Genomic DNA, 27,299 nt, shown 5'->3' on the forward strand with positions numbered 1-27,299 from the left:
ACCACTGCATATGGCTCTTCATTTCTCACAGAAGCACGTTAATGAGCCTCCCTACTCTGATTACAGCTAACATTTGGTTTGGAGGACAGCAAATGGATAATAATATTTCCTGGAAAAAATGCGAACATGGAAGGATGTATTGTTTTCAATAACACTCTGGAATTATTTCATGAGGTTATTAAGCTTTTCTACATCCAACTTCGGCTCTCACTTCAGAACAAAGGATGTCTAATTTTACCTCTACTGAGAAACAATCAGACGTGTATTTAAAAAAGAAATAAGCAGGATCAGACTAGTGACTGAAGTACTGAAATGTACAGCACCCAGTAATGCTGAGACAGCAAAAACACTTATTGCTAAAAATAATCCACCCTATTTTTTCCAATGTACTCTTTAAAAAATACCCCAAAATATAAATAAATTAAACATACTCAAACATTTCTTAGCATTTCCATATTAATGCTCCAGTGAAATAGATTTCAGACATGCACACTGCACCATGGTTAATAAGCAATGTTACCCGAACATCAAACACAGATCAATCTCTTTGAGCCCAGTTCATGACAATTACTGACAAGTTGCCACTAACCCATGATTATTTAACTTGAATATGGGCAACTTTGATTCCGTGTATTTCTAATCTTAGTAATACAAGTTTATAAACTTTAGACCTGTGGACTTTTGACAGATTTATCTTCCCATATCAGTTTTATCTTGTGCCTTAATAGTTTGTTATTCTTTGCTCATGTTAGTACTTTATGTCTCTTCTTACAACCTTTCATATAATATACATCTCCTCAAACTTTCTCAGCACTGTGCAAATATTACTTTCATCATATAATGGATACACATTAAAAATTTTTAATGTTCACGTAAAAATAAGTATTTGCACACTAATACTTAAAAAGTTATCAGGACATTTCAAACTCAGTATTTACAGTCAATGTAAACTAAATCTGTAAATTGATATTAAAACATATGTATGTTGCCAGGTGCTAATACATAATGGCATTAAGTGGTAATTGTGTACATATAGTAATACATATATTACAGTAATATATATTAATGAAGCACCTCTGCTAGCGAGGTGGAATTGAAAAAGAACATTGTGATATAACTGAAATTCCATCTGTATGCAGCCTGTTCTTTTCATTATAACTTTATTATGCTTCATTGGTAGTTTAAGTACATTTTACTATATACTTTTAATACTAATTACTTTCATGGTTTCTGTCTAGAATACACAAAAAATGCAGTACATGTATCTAAGGTTCTACACTTTTTTTAAACTGACATTGCCATATATTGCATAGAGAAATAGTATGTAACTGCATCATTAAAGACTGTATTTTTATGCATATGAATAGACCTTTAACGGTCATATATTCAATTTTGTGAGTTAATGGCCCTGATACTGCCAATGTTTATGCATATGCTTTATTTTAAACATATGAACAATCTCATCCACATACTTGAAGTTAAGTATGTTCACATTTACAGGATCAGGGCTTAAAGTTCTAACACAAAAAGGGACATGGTTACTTTAAAAAAAAAAATCACACTTCCCGCCTGAAAAATCTGCGCTCCTTGTAATAACAAGTAACACCTACAATGACTATTATTGAAAGATTTTGTCCAATTTATTCACTTTTCATACAGGATAGCACTTTTCTTTTTAATAATGCCAGAATTTCACCCTTTGCATCTTGTCAGTTTCACTGTCCCCCATTTATTTTTTTAGGGTTCTTTGAGACAACAACCAGGGAGAAAAAAGCATTTTTAAGAAGAAGAAAATGTACTTATAAAAACAGAAAAAATACCAGAGAATTCAGGGATGAGTGTAGTACTTCCTTCCATTTTTCCCCCCGACTAGATTTCAAGTTAATAGTGTCCCTTTAGTGTTATACATAAACACTTATTAATGTATATTCATAGATTAGATATTACAACAAATCCAAGATTTCAATATGACAGAAGGGGTGATCTGTTAGCTCAGTTCTGATAGTCTTGGTAAAATACATAAATCCACTGCAAGGTACATTATGGAAAGCAATGGAGACGGTTCCCTTTTGGAATGGTGTCATTATTTTAAAGGTGAAAACACTTTTCTGATTCATGTTGCATGCTGAGGAAGGCTCTCTTACCGGGTAGGAACGGGGACTTCAGTCAGAGCACCCAGCATAACTGCCTGCTGCAGCCGGACGAAGGCAATGAAAGGGTTTTCCAAGAAGTCTACCTCACCAACCAATACATTGGAGGCCTCAGCATCACGGGGCAATTTCTTCATAAACTTATTCTTCAGCTGTGGCAGTGAGAGGAAAAAGGGGGAAAAAATTGATTCTCTCATTAGGCAGATTAATATGAATACATAATCAAACTAATCCAATTTTAGCCCCTCTCCTGTAACAGTACCATGACCTTTAAACATCCACCTGAACGTATCACCAACACTTCTTTGCAGCCAATATCTAATATAGCCATGTTCTTTTATTTACGGGAACATAGACATGTACGCTGTTCTTTGTATGACCCACCCTGACCCACTCACAGCTGTCAAGCAGAGGTAAGACTGGGAAAAAACACCCACAGTGGTAGTATCTTCCCCCACACACACACAAGCTAAAAGAAGTCAGATATTTCTCCCCACTAAAACAGTTAGCAATGCTATCATTAGGGTAGAGAGCCACGATGCTACTGGATTAATGGGGACAGGTCATGCCTCTTTCGGTTATAGTTTCTCTGAACTTCTAGTTTCAGGAAGACAGCACTGCATCAGGTCACCTTCGAGTTCTCATTGCAACCATAAGGGTTAGAGACTTTTAACAAATGACACCCTACGTTCTGCGGGATCGGACGGAACCAACGGGGACTATGGCTCATTTCTACCTCTTTGTAGAACCCGGCAGTATTTGCATAGTATATATTCCTCTGTCCTTTGCACAGTGTGAAAGCATTAATGGAAGGATGGCGCACTCTATTAGCCTACCTAGGACTTTTAGCAGCAGAGCTGTCATGTGGATAACCCAGATTTCCCCAACCCCATCTTTCCAGAGCCATCCCATTCACTGACCCACTGGGAGCTGTGGCAGCTACTGCAGGAGTTTTTTGTAACAGCTCCGCTGGTCCCCAGCCCCTAGGGTGGAGTGCTGAAGCAAGCAGGAGGCTAGCTGGCAACTGCCCTCCACGCTCCCCAATGCCCTCTGCGGTCTCAGTGCAGGGCAGAGAATAGCGAAGAGGAAGATGGGACGGGAGCAGTTGTTAGAAGCAGACAGTGCAGCATCCACCCATAGGCTTATCCTATGGGGAGGTGGGAAAGACTTGTGGCCTACTTCCCCCATGACTTTAAGGGACCGAGGAGAACAAAGGCGCACTCAACTCTGGGGAGGGAAGGGGTGCAGGGACCAGAGACGACATTAACTCTGGGGAGGGAGCAGAGGTAAAAATGGGGGAGAATTTGAGAGAGGAGAGAAGCAGGAGGACTGGGTGGGGGAAGGCGGAGCAGGAGAAAGATGGGGAGGGATTCATGTGTTCCCATGGGATGCAGAGGAGGAAAAGTCCCATTCTATTGAAGGAAGCAAGAGAAGGGGAGATGTCTCGTGCAGCTGTTCAAACACCTGCCATTCTCCCCCAGACACACCAGAAAGGGGGAGCAAGCCCCTGGCCCTTCCTCCAATGAAGACCCCAGTTTACCAGTTCTCGAGTACAGGTTGGCTAGCGAGGCTGGAGGATCAAAGGTCTCCCGCGCATGTTGCCTCCCTAGCTTTGGATAAGCATCCAAACTTCTAGATATTAATCCATATCCCAAACTTCTGGAGGATCTGCAAACAGTCCTATTAAATCACATTCTAATAGTGACTCCTCGCTCTTCTACAGCGAGTCTCAGCAGTAGATCTTAAAAGGGCTTTACAAAGGAAGTCAGTATCAGTATCCCCATTTTGCACCCCAGAAAGCACATGAAGCCCTCTGGGAAGCCGAGGTGAAGCAGTTAGAGATGGCAGGATTGGCAGAGACATTCACAATACTCCCATCTCCCCTACAACTGTTGTACTATCGTGTTGTGGTCTCTGTAATGCAAAACTCCTGCAGTTCCACCACTGGGAACAAACAAACCAACCAACCAATCACAGACTTATTTATTTACCCACCCACCCAGTAGTGGAGCTGCAGGAGTTTTATAAATACATAATTTGGAAAACAGTTTAGAAATTATCATATCCTGAGAAGTTTTCCTGAGGCTTCAGTTTTTTCAGGTGATTATTCCATTCATGTGATGCAGGAACTATTTCCTTTCTACTGTGCGATTACTTTTTTTTCTTTTTTCTTTTTTCTTTTTTTTTTTATATAAAGGCAGAGCCCGCAGTGATGCCTAATCATCTCCCCGATGGAGTCGTCTTCAGTTGCTTTTAAAACGTTCTCAACCATTTGCCTTTTGATCTGAGATTTGCAGTGGTTAGTCTCAGCCCAAGAGAGATCATTTTTCCCCCAGAGAGGCACAGGTTCAGCAAAAACTACTCTTGACAATTGGCAGGGATGTGTCCCCCCCGAGATCCCCAGCATGCCCTTTGGAAGCCCAGTGAAAATCTGTTTGCATTTGGATGAATAAAAGGCTTTTGGAAACATACACTTTCCCCCACCCTCCTTTCACATGTTAACGGATTCACTCACTAACAATCGCCCAGCATTCTGTTGGCATAACACATGCCAGAGTGAGTCCACCGAGCAGAATTTCTCATTTGATGTGCAGGTGAGTATGGAATATTATCTGTGAGGGTCTGCGCAGAATTACAGATGATATGCAAAGGTGCGTATGTCAAGGCGAGGATGGAAATGTATGGGGACAAGACCAGCTAATCCAGGGGTCCCCAACCTGGTGCCCGCGGGCGCGCATCTAAATGCGCCCATGTCCTGGCCGGCAATTGAGAATCCGCCGAAAGTGGCATTTTGGCGGCGATGCCTCTGGATGACACCACTTGCCGCCGACAAGCGACGTCATCCAGAGGAGTCGCTGCCGAATTTTGGCGGCATTTCGGCGGATGCTCAACCGCTGCCACGGTCCTTCATCTGGCACCTGCCAGATGAAAAGGTTGGGGACCACTGAGCTAATCCATTACAGAACAGCCATGCCTACCCTCAATGAACTCATGTACGCTACAAAACAAAAACTCAACTTGTATTTAAGTGTCTACGTGATAGTGATCCCAGATATTTAAAAACAAACTGTACATAACTATTATATCTAAAAGCAGCAGATGTTAGGCAAGGACTGTTGTTCTTCCCCCATCCTTACCCTAATAATAGACACATTTCCCTTATTCCTGCCACATTATTTAAACATGAAAATAAACGCAGCCCAAACTCTATGAAAGCTACAGATGTCATTGTAGGTAGTACTTTAGCTATGCAACTAAAGTGTCCCCTGATGCTTCCATAACCAAGCAGACATCCATTATTTCTTAATCAAGCCATCACAGTTAATGTTTCATCCCACCAGAACAACTGCCAACTTGATGGACTCCATTCCCCCCTTCCTCTGGCTCAGAATACCTTCCTCTCTAAACCAAACTTCGCATGGAAGTTTCAAGCTAAATAAAAACACTGTTAATGCGGAATATGTACTTCGAGCAACCATAAACACCACTCTGCCAAATCCTCAACTGTTGTGAGTCAGTGGCGGAGAAATTCATTTAATAGAGCTAAGACAATTTACACCAGTTGAAGATCTGGCCCCACTGCCTCCCAAAAGCCCCAGAGTACATGTGAACAGCATGTTTTAATATTTATAAACAGGAAAACATTAAAAGCACAGGGAAAACATGAGGCATATGCTAATTCCCCAAACCAAATCTCTGCTAGTTTTAAATTTAGGCTGCTAAATAATTCCCTGCTTGCTAAAGCAATGCTGGAAGAATCAACACATACACAGGAGTCAGGACATGCTCTGCTGAGGCCGTCAAGGAATTTTCTCACTAGCCAGGGTTGAATTTCCAATTAGGCACAGTAGGCACATGCCTAGGGGTGCCTAAAAGTTGAAAGTGGGTTAAAAGTTTCGTTTTTTTACGGAAAACACGAAGCTCAGCTGTAGGTGGGGGCGCTGAAGATGCCGTGCCTAGGGGTGCGCAAGGTGTAAATCCGGCCCAGGTTCTAGCTAGTCTGTACACATTCTGAAAGGCTTTACACTGCCAGGAAGGGGTGGGGAGAGGCAGTGAGCAGGGTCCACCGGTGCATGGAAGCACAGCATTTCCTGTAGGCTGGCCCTGAGGAGAATCCAACAGGGATAGACCTGCTGCTGGGTGGAGGAGCAGGCTCAGAGACTGAGTGCCTCTGATCAAGCAGCACGGAGGAATACCTACTTTGCGGGTCTCTTTCTCCAGGCAACATGCTTCCCTTTCCTTAGCACACAGGACATCAAACCTGTAAGAGACATCAAACCCCACCTCTCTCACAGTGATTCCATCTCCCCATGGAGGAGTCGTGAGGAAATCAGAGTGGCTCAGGAATCAGGACCTGTGAATTGCTCCCAGTGGGGCTGTGCAACAGGGAGTTAGCAAAGCCATCTTTAACAAGGCAGGTTTGAAACTAGTTTGTGCACTAGTTTCTGGGGAGTATCAAGATGGAGGTTATCAGTACAGCAAACACTGAAAGGCTTGTTAGTATTTGTAACCAGTGTTTTCTCAACTTCTGGGGTAAGGTGCATTGCTGTGCCTCCCTTTACAATGATGTCACACATCAGCAATGGAGGAATCGGGAATGGTCTAGTTATTACGCAGTCCTGTCTTGAGTCCAGAGGACTGGACTCTATGACCTGCTGAGGTCCCTTCCAGTCCTACATTTCTATGATTCTAGCTACACCAATACAAATGACTCTAATGTTGACAACTGTACCTGGGGTGTGGATGAAAGTATTAAGATGTCTACCTTTCCATCAATATCAAGGGTGCAGAAAGACCATCTATGGTGACACACAACATGCTGACAGACGTTCTCCAAGCAGATGTTTGATCCATAGGGATGGGGGTGCCTTTTTAAATGATACTGAAGGCATGAACAGCAAAACAGGATCAAAGCAAATGGACCGTTACTCTCTGAAAAACAACCATGCAATTGGCACATGCAACTGCCTACGTCACTGTGGGATCATATTGCTAAAACTTTCATCCTTCTTTGTTCCAGATCTCCCTTTCCTTTATCTTCTTCACTTGTGGTGACAGGGCTAAAATTTAAGCTATTCAAAAAACAAAGCAAAACTAAACTTTTCTAATAAAGTCAGTTAAACTGAAAGCAATGTAACTACCTACTCTACTCTGTCATTTACAAAACCCAGGCATTGTAATAGCAAGAGAATGAATTGTTAAGGACACCATCTATCTTGTACTAGCCACATAACAGAGGTGTTATTCCCATCACTTAGGAATATGCATAATCACAATACAAGGGGCCTGATTCTCCACTGCCCAGCCCCTTGTGTAGTCATGAACCACAGTGTAAAGTGGGTGTAAAATGCTACCAAGTAACACTTTACACCCATTTTGCACTCACTTTCCCCAGGGGTATATGACTATGCCAAGCGTTGGGCAGTGCAGAATCAACCCAAGGAACCTGAACTCTGACCCATGTAAGCAGGGCCGGCCCCAGCTTTTTTGCCGCCCCAAGCAGCAAAGAGAAAAATAAAATAAAATAAAGTTGCGATCAGCGGCAGCTTTACCGCACCGCTTAATTCTTCAGCGGCAATTCGGTGGCAGGTCCTTCCCTCTGAGAGGGATTGAGGGACCCACCGCCGAATTGCTGCCGAAGACCTAGACGTGCCGCCAGGGGGAGGGATAGCTCAGTGGTTTGAGCATTAGCTTGCTAAACCCAGGGTTGTGAGTTCAATCCTTGAGGGGGCCATTTAGGGAACTGGGGCAAAAATCTGTCTGGGGATTGGTCCTGCTTTGAGCAGGGGGTTGGACTAGATGATTTCCTGAGGTCCCTTCCAACCCTGATCTTCTATGATCTAAGTAACTTTCCATTGGCTGTCCCAAGCACCTGCTTCCTTCGCTGGTGCCTGGAGCCGGCCCTGCATGTAAGGGCCAGGTGGTGATTAAGTCGTGCATCACTAAGACAATGTCCTTTATATTGACGGGATCTCATACCTGAACACAAGATGCCAAGGGACAACGAACAGTGATTCTCGAGTTATACCAGGAACCTGGAAGTGCTGATAGGGGAAGAACCTGAAGGAATCACATGCGACACATGCCTCCTGGCTATATTCTGACTCAATGTAATTTTCTAGTGAAAAGAAGCCCTAAAGTTTAGCCTTCAGAGCTAATCCCGCCCCAAGGTCAGATTGTGCCCATGTGCACGTGTGTGTACGTATTAGAGAGAGAAAGAATATTTATACATTCTTCATATTTTCTCCTATTTCCAGTGCCAAAAAAAGTTGGTTTCATTTACAATAGTGGTCACTGCTGACTGTTACATAAGGGGATAAACACTTTGGGGCAGCCCCAGAGGTGGAAACCCTGTTTTCTGATCTGATCAGAAACAGGGAGAAAAATTCCAGTCTTTGCATTTAATCTAAGGTTGGGTAAGCAGAAGGCCTGTCCTCAAAGAACACTGGCTGTGGTCAGCATAAGGACAGGGAAAGCCTAAAAGACAGGAGCAGAGCTAGATGAGGTGACATAGGGTTAAGACACCAGTAAGGGAAGAAGTGTTGAGATTTCAGTCACAATCTTGGCAGTGCTTCTAGAAACGCAACAGAGGATCCGTTGTGCTATTGCTCCCCAGTGCCAAACACACACAGGAGCCTAATGGGGGTTTAGACGTTTTATTTGCGTGTTTCCAGTAATTGTTCTTTAAACAAGACGGGACGGTATCTAAGGTCTTATACTGTGCTCATCACCGTTGTATCTGAGTGCCGGAGGGACTTTACTAACCAGCTTCTCCCTGATCAGCCAACTGCCAGAGTTATTCTCATTTATATGTGTTCTCTGAAAGTATAGACATAGCTTCAGACTAAAAATAGTTCCTTAGAGCCTGAAGGTTATTCTTCTAATCTCTCCACCTACATCCCATAATTGCACCACCCACAGCACAAGAAAACATGCATTGTCTAGGCAACAAAATGTAAGTCTGTAGACTAAATAATGAAGTCAATGTAATCAATTACTTCTGACTTCTTAGGTAGGAAAACACCGCAGTAGAAGTCTAATTAAAGGAAAGCATCTCTTGGCTGCTTTCCAGTATCTTCCTGGTGGTAGAAATCTACGAGCACAGGCTTTGGTTTAGCACTGGACTGCACACACTTCTGCTGCCTTTATTAAATGAGCCCTGCATGGCAGGCCTGTACCTGAGCCACTAGTCCTGCTCACCACACTTCCCCAGTGACACCAGCAGGAAATCTCATGGAGGAGCATGTCCCTTTTCACGAGACTGCTGCCTCCACTGTTCCGCTTGGGGCTGTGCCGGCTTTTGGCAGGGGCGAGGCAAACAAAAGAACAAACGGGGACATGGGAAAGCAATGGGAAATGCAGAGATCAGCACACGCTGGGAGCACGGCCTACTACACAGCCTCCCAAATGAGTCGGACACCAAGCCGTTCTGACACGCTTTTCCAAAATGCTCAGTGTTGGTCTAATTTTGATTTTTACCATCAACTTCAGTGGCAGTCGAGATAGGCCAACGCTGAGTCCTTTTGACAATCTAGCCCTTTATACTTACTGCTGCCCTTAACAGTTTTGAGGTTATTGTGAAATAACATTACAAAAAAAAGGGAGATTATAGGCACTGCATGAGTCCACTGAATTTGTAGGAAAAGAAACCCAGAAGTATACCTGTCCCAGTAAGTCTGGGGAGGCTCCATATTTGGCAGACTGGTACAGAGGTTAGGGAACAGAGGCAAGGGAGGAGATACTGCTCAAAAAACAAGGAATTGATCACATGAAACCCTGATATGAATCTCTAATTAGCACTATGTAGTCCTTTCCAAGTGCTGCTCCAGAAAGTAGAGAGTAATAATTTGTCCAGGGCACCGGGACTGAGAATAAGAGACTGGGCTGTGACTGTGCTTCAGCAAAACAGAACGCATTAAGCTTTGCTGAACAGGTTAAGCCAGTGGTTCTCAACCAGGGCTACGCAGAGGTCTTCCAGGATGCACATGAACTCACCTAGATAGTTGCCTAGTTTGACAACAGGCTACATTAAAAGCACTAGCAAAGTCAGTGCAAAGTAAAATTTAAAACAAACAAAATGAGGAAGTCAGCAATTTCTCAGTAATAGTGTGCTGCGATACTTTTGTATTTTTATGTCTGATATTGGAAGCAAGTATTTAAATGAGGTGAAACTTGGGGGTACACCAGACAAATCAGACTCCTGAAAGGGGTACAGTAGTTTGGAAAGGTTGAGAGCCACTAGGTTAAACGTGTGATGAATTAGTTAGGGATTGGTCCTGCTTTGAGCAGGGGGTTGGGCTAGATGACCTCATGAGGTCCTTTCCAACCCTGATCTTCTATGAGGCTAAGTGTTTTGCTGAATAAAGATAAACTGAAATGCATGTATAAGTGCTTTGACAAGTCAGAGCTCAAGACCTGAGGTTTGGGAGGGTGTGTCATTTTGGTGGATCAGGCCCATTTATCCCTAACCTACTCTTTAAAATGAAAGCACCATGAGTGAAGCGATATCAACAACATGTGTTCTGTTCCAGCTAAGCTTCGCAGCAGTGTGCAAAGCTTCTCTTAGTTCATTTGCAGCAAGTTAAATGATGGGACGACTGCAATCCATGTGTTTACAATCCATTTTGAACCACTCCCCCAAGCAGCTTCTAAAAAGATCCATGTCGTCAGCAGAAACAGCATAAAAAAAACCCTCAATCATAACCATTCCTGCTACTTTTTCTGCGTGTTGCTAAATTGAACACATTCTTCTGATCTGACTAATGATGTCATTAGACATCGAACATTTTAACACTAAATTTCTAGGCACAGTCAACTAGAAAAATCACACTTCCACGGGACATATTTTTAACCAACTGTTGTTACAAGCCTCTCCTCCAATTACAGGAAGTGAAAGAGATTAATGAACAGATATTATTAGGTCAGTTTGTTTACTATGTGCATCTGATAGCACTACATGTCTCGTCGGCTTGACTGTTTTGCTGATGACTTGCTACCTCTTGTACTAGCACAAGGCTATCACTGTTGTACCCTCCTCAGAGCCTGAATGTGCTTGCCAGCAACACAACAGCAGAGACGCTGCCTTCCAGGGAGGCAGGATAACCACCTTGTGGTTAAATCAGTGGTCCAGAAATTAGAAGACCTGGATTCAATTCCCTGTTCTACTAAACATCTCCTGTGTGACCTTGGGCATGTCAATTTTTATGTGCTTCAGATCCCCCTCAGTAAAATACAAATAGTATCACTGCCTCTCTCCTATCTTTTGGCTGTCTTCTCTATTTAGACTGTAATTCCTGGGGAGGAAATGTACAGGGCCTAGCACATGGGATCCTAAATTCAGTGTTCATATCTCCCATTCCGGCACTAATAAACCCACCACAACAGTGAGGTTTCCAAGTTTTGGGTCAGCACAGTAAGCGTATTTCCCAGAGCCCTGCATGGAGCCATGGAGCAAGTGGAGTCAGTCAACAGTTTTCTTCACTCTCAGTGAGGGGACCTAATGCCTCCCATCCCAGCCACGTGCACCAGGCTGGAGAGTGGGTGCTCCTGCATGGCGCTATGGAGCGCTGGGCACCCAGAGGGAAGGGGCAGTAAGGTGGTGGGTATTCAATGCTTGGCATTTCTCTGCCGGTCCTGGAAGGGTATTGGGAAGCTGAGGCCTTACCTCAGTTCTGCTGCTACTGACAGCACCAGTTGGCAGGAGCATGTGCAGGGGGAAGCTATGGCAGTTGGAAGTCGGGCGGCCCCAAGCACATTTGGAGATAGTGGTCTCACACCTGCCTTCCCATCCTGTACTGACAACTTAACTGGTTTGAAATCTAGCACTGTCTACCTGCCTGTGTGTCTAAAGTATTTATACGGAGCCGTTGCTGTAGTGGCACAGATGGTGGCTTGGGCTAGTCACCCGAGAACAGACCCAGTAGTCAGGCAGACTTGTAGTCAGGTGGCTAGTCTGTGCCACTGCCTGTACTGCAGCATCCACACTCTTATTTTTAGCACACTAGCTTGAGCAGAGCTAGCGAGTGTCTATCTACCCCGGCTAGGAGGCATGCTTCCAGCTGCAGTGTAGACCCTACGTCAGCGTTGCTCAACAACCTGTCCGTGGACCGGCGCTAGTCCCCGGTGTCGAAAAGGTTGTGAAACATGGCCATGACTTAGAAGCCAGAAGCCGGCGCTAGTCCCCGGTGTCGAAAAGGTTGTGAAACATGGCCATGACTTAGAAGCCAGAATCCTCTAGATTCCCCTGCTCCCCAAAAATCACTCATTACTTTTCAAAATCTTGGCCTACATTCTTTGGGGCAGGAACAGTCTCTTCCTAGGTGTCTGTGCAGCACCCTACGCAAAGGGGTCCTGACTCTGACTCACTGAGGCCTTTGGTGCTACTGCAAAAAACAAACTAAAAACACTGAACGCAGAAGAGGGGAAGGGACCGCCCGAGATACACTGCTATTCTTCTGTGGCGCCCAGCACGTATGGGCAGTATTTCACAGGCTAATCCAGAAGATGACTCTGGGAAAGCAGGAACTTCAATAAATCAGTCACTAACTACAGCGCTTAAAAAACCTATACAGCTGAACTAAAACTTTTACTGGAGAACCCCTCAAGCTGAATAGAGAAGCCCTTTAGCTAATCACATTATTTTAATGACGTTTCAGCTGTTGAGAAGCAGCCTGTAAATAATACTTAGAATTAATTTTAAGACGAGCCTGTTTGCATGTGTTTGTGTATTAATATTTGATCACTTCTAGCCTAATGAGAAGCTGCCAAATAAAAACCTGTGTCACATGAGCTAAAGTCAAGGTAAGCCACACCACCAGCTGCAGAACTGCCAGCAGCTCTCTCAGAAATTCAAGGCTACAGACCTGCAAAAGCTTAAACTGGTTGTTCCTTTGTGTGCTGCACTGGTGGCAGATGGCATCAACAGAATACAGAATACCTACTAAGCATGCATTTGCATAGGATAACTTTATAGGAATTGTGACTGATGCTTCTTGTTATTGCTACTTGACTTTGGCTACCAGGCAAATCGCAAGAGCAACACTTACTGATGATCTGAGCACAACTAGCAGGGCACAACTAGTATTCTCACAAAAAGATGCACACGCATTGTACCTGTAGTTGCACACATTCTGACACATTTCACTCCCTGTATTTCTGTGCCAATGGGTGTTTCTGCAGTTATACCCTAATTTGAAAATCTGGCCCCAAACAGAAGCATGAAAGAAAAAAATTACTGTAAACGTAAGCTCCTGTCACTTGTTTGATCTAACCTAAAAGGAAAGGATTACACATGCTGTCCTATCCTTAACTGTATACAGGCCAGCTATCTGCATGGAAAACCATTACCCCAAGACCCAGCGGCTTTACTGAGAAAAGACAAAAAACAATTATTCAAGACTGATACCATTGCACAGAGACATGGAAACATTAATATCCATGGCCCGATTTATAACAAAAGCATCAATAAAACAAGATCAGAGCTACATGCTATTTGCAACTCATCTGCTTCAGTAAATTCATGACATGCCTTCCTCCTGTCATCTTTGAAGTGCAGGTTACAGTTCCCCATCCCATTGAGCTAATTTTAGTCACCATCACCACTGGAATGACACAATTGAAGTAAACACCACTGGGTTTAACCATCAAGAATGTTGCTTACTTAGGAAAAAAAGGAAATTGTACAGTTACAGTGAAGGAACAAAAGCCCAAGAATGTAACCTTGTGGAAGGCGTGCTCTGGAAAAGCAAAACTACCACGGCCAGCTCATTACGCAGAATACTACCTTACAGAACACTTTACACTGACTATTTCCCAGAAACATGTCCTTTCTCTATCAAGGTCCTGCTGCTTCACTTTGGAGGAAGGGCAGCACATGCAAACTTTACTTTAGGTCGGATCAGAACTCAGCTCACTGATACAACTACTTGTTTTTTGTAAAAACCCAAGCGCTACAAGTTACTTATAGTGACCTTAGATTGACAGAAGCTCCACTTAAAGCAGAGCAAATAAACTACACCTCAGCTTAGAGGTGTTCTGGGAAAAAAGTGACTTCACTATGGGCCTGATCCAAGACCCACTGAAGTCAGGAGTCTTTCCATTGACCTCAATCAGCTTCGGTTTGGGGCCTCCAAGAGGACTCTGCTGTCCAGGCTTAGTACTTAATTCCTCACCAACACCATCACACTAGCTCCTTAGACCCTATTCTGCTGTCACGCTGGTTTTACCATGGTGTAACTCCATTTACTTACACAAAGTTGCTGGCAAGTCACACTATGTGCGTGAGCAAAATCAGACCCTTTAACGGGAGTTGGGTAAAAAAGAAAGTCAGCTGAAAGACTCCTATTGACTTTAATGGGCGATGGCTTGGGACCTGCAAGAGGAAGATATTACTGGAGTCTCCACCCTCATAGCTGATGAGATGTGGCCAACAGCTGTCTTGTCCAAGCCTCTGTGCAAGAGAGGGCATCACTTAGACACCCTAATATTGACTCAAATTCTCACTGACCCCTGTAAAATGTCACAGCAGTTAAATCTCTGGCTCTCCTGGCAGACCAGCAGGGAATCTTTCTTCTTGTGCAAGTACTCGTAAGTGCTGTTTTAGCAAGGAGAGCAACATCAGCACAGTATGATCCTGAACTCTAGATAAAACAGCTCCCCCAGCTAGAGGGAATTCTTTTGGAGCTGGTCTCTGAATTAAGCACCCTTTACCTCTGGCACTTAGAAACACATCACCAATTTAAACAGTTCAGTACAATGGGATAGTCTAACAGGGTGGCTTGCTCTTTAGGACTAGCCAACACTGATTATGGAGGAGCCACAGCTGGCTTGAATCAGGCGGTTCCACTATAAAAGCAGCAGGAAGCTGCAGTGAAAGGGGGCTGCTTGGGGAGAGCAGAGATGGCTAAGAATGCACAGTCAACCCCCATGAGCAGCTTAGTTATACAGACATAAGTTGGTGGTGTAGATCAAACTTTAGTAAGGCCACAAGTTGTCCGTCCCGGTTACAGATATGGATAGAACTTTGAAATCACCCCAGGACCTGACGTGCCATCAGTGCAATTAATCATACATTATTTTAACACAATGCAAACTGTGAAATGATACAGTTACAATTGAATCAGGAGGCGGCCAAAACGAACATCTTGAAGGTGCATTTCTCCATGAATCTCAATATCAGTAACATTCTAATCAGTTTTGTATGGCTAATGGAAGGCTAAATGTTCTGTGCAAGAAGAAAGGACCTGGCTTCCTTCCACTTCCAAAGTGAACAAATTATGATATACTGAAAATCTCATTTCTGACAATGGTAGGAGGACAGTGTATCTAAGGCTACTTAGAGGGATGTTGTCAAGTTAAAAAGAATAACTGCGGAAAGATAAACATCCTTGCCTATGCTACCAGTAACACCTTTTGGAGCATTTTAAAAATCTTATCTAGTTTATGCCCTTTACTTTTTGTATTTCAGCTCAGGCAATCACAGTATAGTATATTTCACTTTTGCTTCTAGTCAATTTCACTTTCAGATTCTTGCACACTAGCACAAGCAACCAATACTTTGTAACACACGTGTATTTGTTTAAAAAAAAGTTCTCACTGGAATTTGAAAAAAAAAAAAATATTCTGGAATTCTTTTAGTGCTATGTGTTTTGCCTGACCATACTCAAAACCCGTTACACAGAAATTTTCTTTTTTTTTTTCTTTTTGCTGCTGAGTAGTGGGAAAAACTGAGCAAGCAAAAACTAGTCTGTTGGGCAATCTGCGTATCTATGCGTATAAACAAAATAAGTGACATCTCGGCATTAACTAGCTTCCCTGGAAATGTCTGTTTCCCTTTTTTTAAAAGGGTGTCAGCTAAATGTACAGGAAGGGAAAGTCATTTTCATTTGAGACCCCTAGAATAGAACTAGGTCATCCATTCTGACATATAAAGAAATTAGGACTACCCGCTGGTGATTGGGAAGATTAGTCCATTCCGTTTAAACAGTAAAAATCAGCCAAGCACCCTCACAAAAAATAAAAATAAAAAAAAAAATCAATCAATGAACTGAGTTCCAAACAGCAGGAAGTCCTCAGTCCATCCCTCCCGGGAAGAGAATGAGCGTTTCTCTGATCCAGGCCAATTTCTTTTTAACTTTAGAATTAGCTTTGGCTGAGGTTTCTGTTGACATGGAAACACTGATTTGGATAAGCACTGCACACATCACAACAAATAAGAAGGGTTTTGTGCATCTCTTTGACTAAGCACTCCAGCTGACCACGCTCATTCAAAGTCTTTTCACATCCTGAACACAAGTTTTTCCAGCTGAAGAATATACTAGTTCACTCTATTATCTATATATCAATACATACTCCACTATGTATATGCTAGTGCACATACTCAACAATGAAAGACGCTAACACACCCAACAAACCTCCAATAAGATATTTTCCCATCTTTTCTTCTATTTCAAATATAAACCACCAGAAAAAGCCTTTAGGGGTTGCCAAGGTCATTTTAACAAAGCATGAAGGACCAACAGATTTTGCACAGTACTGGGAATGCCAGCACTATTATGTGGTAAAGAGCATCAGATTCCCAGGTTCCTGTGGAGTATTCACTATGTCTTCAAACAGAGGTAGCATTATGAGATTCAAGAGACTGACAAAGAATAGATTCTAATCCACATGAAACATACAAAACATTGAGTTCAACTTCTGTTTGCAGACAAAGATCTGTCCTGTGAGCCACTGGAAAAAAAAATCCGCAGGATATACAAAACTATTAAAAATCGGTAGTTGACATATGAGCCAACTCTGTATCATGTCGCTAACAATGTGGGTAAGGTAGTATGTGGTGAATCAAACAGCGTAACCAGGTTGTGCCCCTCAAATTCTGTGGGAGTCAGCTGCACAAAGGGGAGAATGGATCTGTTTAGGACCGAGGCCTGAGACAGGGATTTAAGGGATCTGAGCTCTAATACCCTAACCACTTGTAGGACCTTAGTCAAGTCTCAACCTCTGTGTCTCAGTTTCCTAACGGGGGGGTTGGGAGACAATTAATTATAGGTATATTGCACTTTTCCCCTTCCAGCTAAGGATTCCCAAAGTTAGATTTTTAAGGGATATTGTCAGATGGAAACTGAGCCTAGATTTGGATCTTGTAAAAATAAGCTTTCACATAAGTTCTATAATATTTCCTTGAATTAATCATATGTTAGCTCTTTTGTAATCATTCTCCTGCCTGTTGGCAACTCAAATATTGCAACAGCATGCCAGTGCATGAGAGCCTACCACAAAACAGAACGAAGAGTAACTACAAAAATGACTAGCCTCTTTTCACTAAAAATCAGAGCTAGAGGTGAAGAGACTCGTAGTGAAATTCAGAGACATCACACTGGGAAGAGTAATAAACACCAGCAATGACAGAAAGATGACACAAATTATCTACAGCCATTAAAGCCATAGGCAGAAAACAACAAGATGAGACTCAATGTGTGGCAGAGGTGCTTTTAACCTGGCACAGGCATCCACTTTTATTACTGTATAAATCCAAACATACAAGAACATGAGAGAACATTTCTGAAGACATATCATCTGAAACTTGTATACACTCAATGGGAAGGATAAACCTGGATAGCAAGAAAAACCTCATGTGGTGGTGTTAAACTGAAAATCTGAATGAAGTTTGCAATGCTCATACAGCAGTAAAACTAGGTCACTCCAGTTTTGGCTGCATATACAGAGGCATTAAAATATCCCAGAGAAGGGATCTAATAACCCCCTCTTCACAACTCTGTTGCAACAGCACCTGGAATATTGTACTTATTTCTGGGCACCTTGTTACCAGAAGGATATTGACAAGCTGGTGTCACTCAGAGAAGAGCAATAAAAATGATCAAGTGGCGGGGCGGGAGGGTAAACGTATAAGGAAAGTTTAAAAGCGCTAAATATACAGTATGTATAACTTGATTCAGAGATGACTAGCCACCCAATCCTCCTCCCATTTAAGTAAAAGGGAAAATACCTATTGCTTTCAATGGAAGCAGGACTATACCATAAGAAAGCCTAGGACAATTTAAAGGGTTTGAACACCAAGGAGGAAGAGGAATTATTTAGGGTGATGTGTGGGGGATAAAACTAGTAAAAACGGGGTAAAATGTGGGTAGTTGGAAGGTTTTTCCTAATATTCACTGATATCCCTTAGGACGTGGAGTACTCTCATCTGAAGCAGTGGAAGCTCCATCCCTTGGGACATTGCAGACTAAGCTGGACAAAGCATTAGAATATTTGCTGTGAAGAACAATCATACATTGGCAGAGAGATGCACTGGGTGGACTAAGAAGTTTTTTCCTTCTATGGTTGGCTAAATGCTGAGAAGTTTTTTTCAAGTTATATCAGGTCTAACAATCCAGGCATTATATGTAATATATTTTAAAAATTATCCTTACACATATTTTTAGCAGGCATGCCTCCTTAACTACACCATGAACATTAAAGTATTTCCATGTCGTCCTTCTACTTGACTAGGTTACTGTCAGTTCACTTGAGAGAAAGGATTCCAGAGTACCCAAGAGTTCTCTCCTATGTAAGCAGTTAATGGTAACTATACACTCCAAGGCGTGTCAGATTTTTCATCACGAACATATCTCAAACTGGTGGAGCAGGGGAAGGAAGGAAAAACAACTGGATGCAGTAATAATCATCTCAGTAATGGTTTTCCTTTCCAAAAGGATTCACCTGCATTTTCTAGAACAAACCCTGCAAGCAAGGATCTATCCAAGTTAATTTGCGAGGATTGTATTTTTTGACAGCACTCAAAATGTTAATTATGTCCCTTACACTGGTGTCATTGCCATATGGTGTTAAAGACAAGAAATAGTCTCTCTCCCTTCCTATAGTCTGAAGAATCTCCCACCACAAAGCTCTGCTCTTGGGGCACATAGAACATCACTTCAGACTTTTATTTATAAATTGGAAAACAGAAAAGAAAAACAAAATTTGTCCAAAAGCGCCAGGGCCTTTGCCCGTTGGGCTAACTGTAAATGATTGCTACGCTGCCCACAGCTGGTGTCTTCTGAAATAAGACAAATGAAGGCAAATGATTTGTGTAAGCTCCGACATCAGGAGGGAAGCAATGGGTGTTCTGTCAACGCCAGCACATGCTAAAAATGGAACACGCCTCCTCTTTAATTATCTTTTTTAGATTTGCCAGGGAAAAAAGTAAAACTGATAAATCATGCTTAAAAATAGCATTTTGTGTGATTCATTTAAGTTCAGGTTAATAATCAGCAGCAATAGGTTCTAGTGGAGAGGTGTGACTGACTCAGGACCATGCTCGCTTCTGAAAGCAGCTCATAATGTAGAAACAGTTTGCAGTTACTTGTGCAATCTAAATTTAACAAAGTACAATAAGTCAGTTTGTCACTGCCCGGGGGGGATGTTGATTATTTAATGAACTAATTTTCATGTTTACAAACCACCTGCAGCTCACTATAGAGTTTAATTTAAAAAACAGTTGTGTGTGTATTTAGTGCTAGTGAAAGGAGTTGGATAAGTAGCCCAGGCAAAAGAAAAGAAGCCGTTTATCTACAAGGCAGTAGCAGAGGAAACTTCCTACCCACACTATCTTGCTAGCTTGCCCCAACCCAGATCTGGGGAAGGAGGAGGAAGGACTTCTTTCAGGGCTCAGAGATACATCAGCTGCCATGCTCATGCAGTTCTTGACCTTTCTGCTGAGGGCGCCAGCAGATTTTGAGATACAGGAGCTGGAACTGAGCCCCACCGAACTCATCTCACATAGGGGTCACCAAACATCCAACAGATGGAAACAACTTTCATTCCCTACTGAGCTGGGCTGGCTTTGAGCAGGTGACCTCAAGGCGAAAGACCCTCTAGCCAACTGGCAATGCCCTGAGGCTTCCAGTGCCCTAATAAGGGCTAGCTGAAGACTAAATCCGGACTGGATGTCTTTCTAAAAGAGACATACTCTAGTTCAGCCAGAAGTTATGGGCTGGATATAGAAAACAATGGATGACATTCTATGGCCTGTGACGAGATTATCACAATGGTGTGTTCTGGCCTTAAAATCTATGCAAGCGAACAGCACCCTGCACCTGACAGGGGGAGATGTGGAGTAGTTATTTCCTTCTAGCAGGTTACACGCATTCTCACTCCTGTGGCTCAGCTATAATAGGAAGAAAAGAAAAATAGGAGAGGGAGGCAATGCGGCCCTTGCTACACTGCAAATACAACCATGTGAGGGCCTGCGTGTAGCAAATTAGACTGTTTCACAATTTTGGCCTGGTTATGATCATGGTGAGTTTGACATTCCCCTTGGTAAAAAGCGAGGCATGCCAAGTGATGGGACACCTTTTACCCATGGCCGGATGACAACATAACACCTTTCCCCTGATAGTGACAGACTCTGCACTGTCACAAGGGACTTCCTTCGGCAGATAAGCCACTATATATGGTTTTAGGTCGCACTATCAGCCTCAGCAACATCTGCAAATATACAGGTTTGAGATACGTACACAAAGTATATATATGATGTCGTGTGTGTCTGTGGGGGAAACGTAAGATCTAAATTCAAGTTGTTCTTTGTGTGCAGTTAAGATCCACCGTTCAGCTTTTCTGCAAACTCACCATTTTGGCAACAGACCTTACTTATTCTTGTTGTCACTGCAGCTTCAAAATAATCCACTTTCTATGAGTTATGTGCAGGAAAATGAGTGAAACGTAGGATTTTGAACTTAAACTAGACATTCCTATTTTCTCTATCTTAGAAACCCAGCACAGGGCTTTATCGCTTCAGGCTTTCCACATCATTTTATTATCGGCTATATCTGCTTCTCATGACAATGCCATGTCATCTTATTCCAAGTACAAGAAAGAGACCTTGAATAAAGTATTATGCAAAGGAAATTTCCTAACCCCACCACTATTTATGGAGCAACCTGTTCTTTGATACAGGTCTAATCTGACTGCTTATCACATGGAGTCAATAACCTGTAGTCAATAAGGCATACTTTGTATTGGGAGAGAGAGGGGCAGATTTACACTAAACTAGTGACAAGATTTTTTTTTTTTAAGTCAGTGGCGATAAATGTAGGCAATTTGTTTTCCAAAGATAAGATCACAGCATAAAGTGCAAAGTTAGTCTATAATTATCTAAGGGGAAATTAACCATTTAGATCCCAAACAACCATAAAAATAACACAGTTAGGTATATTGTAACTATCGAATACTTGTGAGGTTTACACATTTTGGCCTTAATTCAAAAACGCACATAAGCATGTCCTTAATTTAAGCATGTGCATAAGTTCTATTGACTTCAATAAGTATCATTCCTGAACAGGGCCTGCTCTTTACATCTTCAGAGGCAGGCATGTATGCCTTATTCATGTCTGTGATGATTTACACCACGGATACTGGTATCAGAAGATGGAATCAAAAGTAACGCTCAAACAAACCAAGCACACTTTATTACACAGTTACACAGCTAGGCTGTTAGATTACTAAATTACACTATGACATGACAAAAATACAGCAATGGGATGGGATCGACAGTTGTATTTATCGCTGGTAAAACTTCATCCCCACTAAAGTTAAAGGGAATTTTACCATTGCCTTCCATGGGAACAGAGTTAGGCCAATGCTGAGCATTTTAGAAAATCCCATCCTAAGAGTCAAATTACCTGGAAAAACAAATGTATGTCAAGAAACCATTGTGTAGTTGAGCACTCAAAAATCAGTACCACCAAATTAAGGCTAAACATGTTTATTTTAACTCTGTCCCTAAGGGCATCACAGCAGTTTTTAATTACATGATCATGAACAATTTCTCAAACACAATATATCTAGCACAAACTTTTCTCTACACTTTCTTCAATACATTGAAGTCAATAGGACTTAATCATCTACTTAAGTGCTTTGCGGAACAGGGATAGGATAACTCATGCTTAAAGTTAAGCATGTAATGAAGTGCTCTGCAGAATCGGGGCCATAGGTAATAACACACACACGCACATAGCATGCAGGAGGACACTTAATCAGCCTGGCAAAAAACTGTACTGTTCAGGCTCAGTATATGTAATTTTCAAGTTCTCTTAACTCAGTTAAATCAAAACTAATCTCATCGAGAACAAAGGCCACATACTGCCCCTTAGCAAGAACTATTTCCATTTCAAATTGCAAACCTCAGTCATTTCAGATTAAGAGTGCACACTCGCTCTCTCACTCTTAAAAAATTTTTCCAAGCTCCTTTCACTCTCAAGTCACTTGTGGTCACAGTTCAAAAATGTCCAAAAAAAAGTCATCTTTAAGCTCACACTGAACATGGGAAAACTTCAGCCTGAAAAGTGGAAGTTTCATCAAGTTACGATCATTTGAAAGCAGAGAGTTTCATGGGTGGGACAATTTTCTAAAGTGTTCTGCATTGATCTAGTTCTGCATTGGCCACTATTGACTTCTATGGAAGCAATGAAGCCAATGCTGAACCCTTCTGAGAATCCCACCATGTAACTACTCTGCAGTATCCAACCCCTTTCATTCCTCTCAGACAACAAGCTTTTCCCCAGGCCGACTAACTAACTATCAACTACCCTGGCAGTGGGGAAGGGGCAGCAACCGCTCCACATTTCTGAATGAGTTCTCCAAACTGAGAACCTTCTGCTCTTCCCTGAGACCGCTCGCCACTCCCCACATGTTCCACTTCAGCCTTCCACTGGAGGTCAGAAGTTCATTCTCTCTCTCTCTCTCTGGAAATAGTCTAAAGTTTACCCCATCAGCAGCTAGACTAAATTCTGAAATGTAGATTAAAGAAGGCAATGATGAAAACAATCAGAAGAAAACACAAAGCAAATCCAAGGTAAGCAGCATGGAACATTACTGACCCTCCTGTCTGGGTAATCAGCCTTGCTAGCACGCTATGGGAAAATCCAGTTATATACCATTTTAGCAAAATTTAGCATTTTAGCCTGGCCTACACTTAACTTAGCTCAACCTAGTGACATCACTCAGGGTTGTGAAAAATTTCACACCCTGTGCAACGTAATCAGGTCAACCTAACTTCCGCTGTAGACTCCAGTAGGTCAATGGTCGACCGAGCTACCACAAAGAGCTACAGTTACTTCAGTGATGGAAAAACCCTTTCATCAACGTAAGAAGTGTCTACGTTACAGGGGCATAGCTGCAGCTGTGCTGCTGTAGTGTGGACATATCCTCCATCTGACATTACCGGAGCCTGTGTCTGCACAGATGCGTGTGTCCCAGGCCCCTGCTGATAGGTTCTTTCCCCATCTTTGTCCCCAGTCCTGCGAAGGCATATGCACATTTAACTTTAGGCACTCTGAGCAGGCCCACTGAGCTGAATGGAACTACTCTCAGTGTGTCCAGTGAAGCACATGTGAATCAGAGTGAAGTCTGCCTCAAAGTTGCACTTGTTTCAGTCAATGAAAATGGGGAGCAGCCTTCTTCTCTTCCTTCGCTTCACCAGCCCTCTCGGATGAGGAAGGACAATCCAATTGTCTTCAACTCACTCTTTGGGCAGTGGCTCACTTCCCTGATTTATCGTTAGAATTCTTCATGGGCAGGTGCAAATAAGCACCTTGCAATCGCCAGGAGGGCAGCCTTAGGGACTAGCCCTGAATGTTGCTGCAGAAGAACCTCGAAAACATACCTGGATCTCACTAATATGCTGCCCTAGAAAGCCCTGGCCTAGCTATTATTTAGCTTTCTGTTCTGGTAAATACAGTAACTGGCTTAGTTTGGGTATTCTGGACAGTAGGAGCTCACCATACGACAAATGCGGCCATTACATACAGTACTAATTGCCTCTTACAGCTCCTCTGTCTTTGTAATGAGGTCCTGGCTTCTTAGTGCCCTTCATCAGACTGCAGCAAGCAGCCTCTCAGCAGCTCTTTCTCCCAAGTCTGCGAGAACACCTAGGTAACCTGAAAGCTGCCAGGCCCAGACGACCGTTCTTCACCACTGCAGCCAGAGGCAGGATGACTCCAAGGAGAGACAAGCAGCCAAGCAGCACTTAAAGAAAAGCACCAGCATATTTCACATGTTGTAGATTGCATTTGTCCCTGCTGCAGTGTCCTCTTTTGACACTTTCTAGGTTTAGTCTGTTCATTCCTACTGAGAAGTGTATATAACCTCTCAGTCTGTCAGAAATACAAAATGCAGAAGTAAAGTATTTGAGACAGTTACAATCCTCCTTTTGGAACTCCAGGCGTGTGTGATGGAATTCACCTCCCCACTAACCAGGCCTCCGTGCTTTTCCAAAGCTTGAGAGGAGTTTTCACTTTCCTCAAACTTGGAAAGTCACACTGGACTAGGAAGACCCACTGGAAGTGTGATGTGTACATCAATATGTACATCTCCATTTTTGGGTACCCGGAAAAAGCCACTCTCCAAATGAGAACTTCAGAGAAATAGGGAAATTATATGGTTTAAGGTAGAGGTTCTCAACCTGAGGGGTGCAAACCCCTTGGGGCAGGGTCAGAAATCAGCATTGGAGGGGCATGACTCCCTGTTCTTCTATATTACTAAAATGGGAGGGCACCCCAGATATGGAAGGGAACTGCTGCAGGGTCCCAGTATGGAAAAAGATGAGACCTGCTAGTTCCAGAGACTGGTAGTTGGATAAGGAGCCTCTCACATGAAGTGTATGTATCAACTGTTTGGTGATACAGTGCAATCACTCAAACACTTTCCACCAACACTGAATTCCCTTTAGAAAAAAAGAACAAAAAAAAACCAACTTCACTGTGAACGAAGAGCAAACAGTATATGTTTTTCCAGATCCTCGAATGCTCCCCAGGTGTTTTTCTGCTTACTAAGAGCCTACTGGAACACAGATTAACCCACGTTCTGGTTATAATCCTATTATGCTATTAACTCTATCACCGTACTTTGCAGAAAAAGATAAATAGGCAGGAGAAGAGAACATGAGCTAGACAAAAAAGTTTTGGACACTTAAAACATGTAAATACAATTTTCCCCTTTTTATTTGCAAGTTATTTCCACTCTTGAGCTAACTAACAAACCATAAACAAACTTCAGTACACCACCGTTGAAAGATAAGATGGTCTCCGGTGCACACAAACAAAAGAAAGAGGCCCCCCCATTTTTATTTATTTAAGTAGAATCACATTCCAATATACAGCCTTGTGAACTGTCTGACCTAAGACAGAATACCAAAATAATGAAAGCCTCACTGTCAAGGCAAGAAAACCAGTTCTTTTTACATGCCCTGTTGTCATTAAATCATGACTTATTTCCTAGCTTCCTGGGCTGTTTGGTAAGTGGTTAGCTCAAGAAAGTTACAAGGCTTCATCACAATTTCACCAATTTTATCAAAGTAGGCATATGAGCCAATCAGTAACTAAAGTTCGGGTCCAAGGTAATTTCTTGGGCTAACTTTGACAAACTTATGTGGCAAGAGTTTTCTTGTGAAAAGCTTATTAGCAGGATGTCTGCTAAATAACTAACAGACATTTTAGATCAAGACAGTCGAAACCCAGCAGTGTTTCACTATAAACAGACAGTCATTGTCCATATGGAATTCTACTGCACATTAAAAATGGTAAGACATTTCAAATCTCACTTTGGGAATACACACAGTATTAATAGCACTGACTGTGTTATTTGTTTTTATATTAAATGCAATAAAAAACCTATTTTCTGGATTTGCTTGATGCTTCCATCAAAATTTAAATGATGCAAAATTCAGCATGATTCTGCTGCAGTATTTAGGTCTCAACTTGCTACTGAGTATAAGGGGCCCTGATTACAAAACATTTAATACTGTATTACATTGCTGCCTTTCCTGTTAAATACAGAATTTTGCCTCATGTTCCTTTCTATCAATAAAAATATACATCAAGGCTTCCTTACAATCAAATCAGAGAGTGTTTGTGTAAATACACACACTTTGAAAGACACCACCAACCAGAGCACAGAGGATGGCAATTCTATCCTGTGGTAACTTCTGAGGTTTTGCAATTGGTTTTTGTTCCACGTTGGAATGAAAGCATTTTTCTGAACATTTTTCTGAAAACGCACCATTGTGTTTTTGTTCTATAGGCTAGTAGTTAGGGTGCTGGTGGAGGATGTGGGAGACTCAGGTTCAATTTTTTGCTCTGCCTGAATTACAGCAGAGCTCTTCATCTCCAATTCCTCTGATTCAGGCAAAACAAGGACTTGAACCTGGGTCTAAAAGATTCCAAGGCAGACCCCCAACCCATCTACAGTGAGGGTGTCTCGCTCTCAAAACGAAACTATCTCCACAAAATGATTTGGTGTTGACAAAACTGGATATTTTGCAAATAAATAAAATAAATAAATAAATAAAAAACAACAACTTTCCTGGAAGTAATTTTTAACAGATTATTAAAACTAAGATTAGAGGTGAAACTGTGTCTCCCTATATTCTTTCTACTCCGTGCATTTGACTGAAGTTTTTGTACAGTCCATTTCGGTGTTTCTCCACTCAGTCATTTCCCACTTGTGTGGATCTTTCACCCAGCAAACAGGGAAAGAATTTTTTTTGTTTCAAACCAGAGAAATGAACGATAGCATAAACCACAAAATTTGGCTGGAAGCACTGAAAGGCAATTGTAGAACCTGAAGTAATTTTGAACTCTTTTTCTTATACCGACTGTGTTCACGTGCCCCTTTAACACAAAAACTCAGCTCTATTCAAATAAGCAGCAGCAACATTGCCAGCAACTATCACTGCGAAGGACTTGAGTCATTCTCACCTGGCTGATCATAACATTCTCAGGGAAATACATTAACTATGTAATTCTCCTTTGCATCAAGAAATAACCAAGGGAATAAACAGTGTAGAAGAAGTGGGGGGGCGGAGGGAGATGCCACCAGAGAAACAGTCACACCTTGAAAATAACTTGGTTTTGAATCTGTAACAAAAAGGATGATCGAAATTTGCAGAGCATTTATTCAGACACTAGCTTTCAAAGTGTTGAAATGAACTTACTCTTTAAAATCCTAAACTCTCTGAAAAGATGAGAAAACACACCGAGGAAATGAGTATGATACCCTTAGCACGTGCAAAAGAACCTCAAACAGGCAAATTATTGGAAGCTGGTAACAAAGGTTTTATGTTCATTGACATCACAGGTCTACTCAATCAAACTTTAT

The 27,299-nt window shown here is 42.3% G+C and overlaps 1 protein-coding gene across 5 annotated transcripts in view; it reads right to left on the bottom strand.

The window, feature by feature from the left end:
* SLC4A4 (solute carrier family 4 member 4) overlaps positions 1 to 27,299 on the bottom strand; it is a 303,735-nt gene that overhangs the window by 79,471 nt on the left and 196,965 nt on the right. For all 5 annotated transcript variants that reach the window (XM_045019895.1, XM_045019894.1, XM_045019896.1 and 2 more), the window contains one exon: positions 2,145 to 2,302. In XM_045019895.1, coding sequence (XP_044875830.1) covers positions 2,145 to 2,302 — 158 coding nt within the window. The remainder of the gene's footprint in view (positions 1 to 2,144; positions 2,303 to 27,299) is intronic.

Source organism: Mauremys mutica, chromosome 5 (genome assembly GCF_020497125.1).
Source record: "Mauremys mutica isolate MM-2020 ecotype Southern chromosome 5, ASM2049712v1, whole genome shotgun sequence".
NCBI lineage: Eukaryota > Metazoa > Chordata > Testudines > Geoemydidae > Mauremys > Mauremys mutica.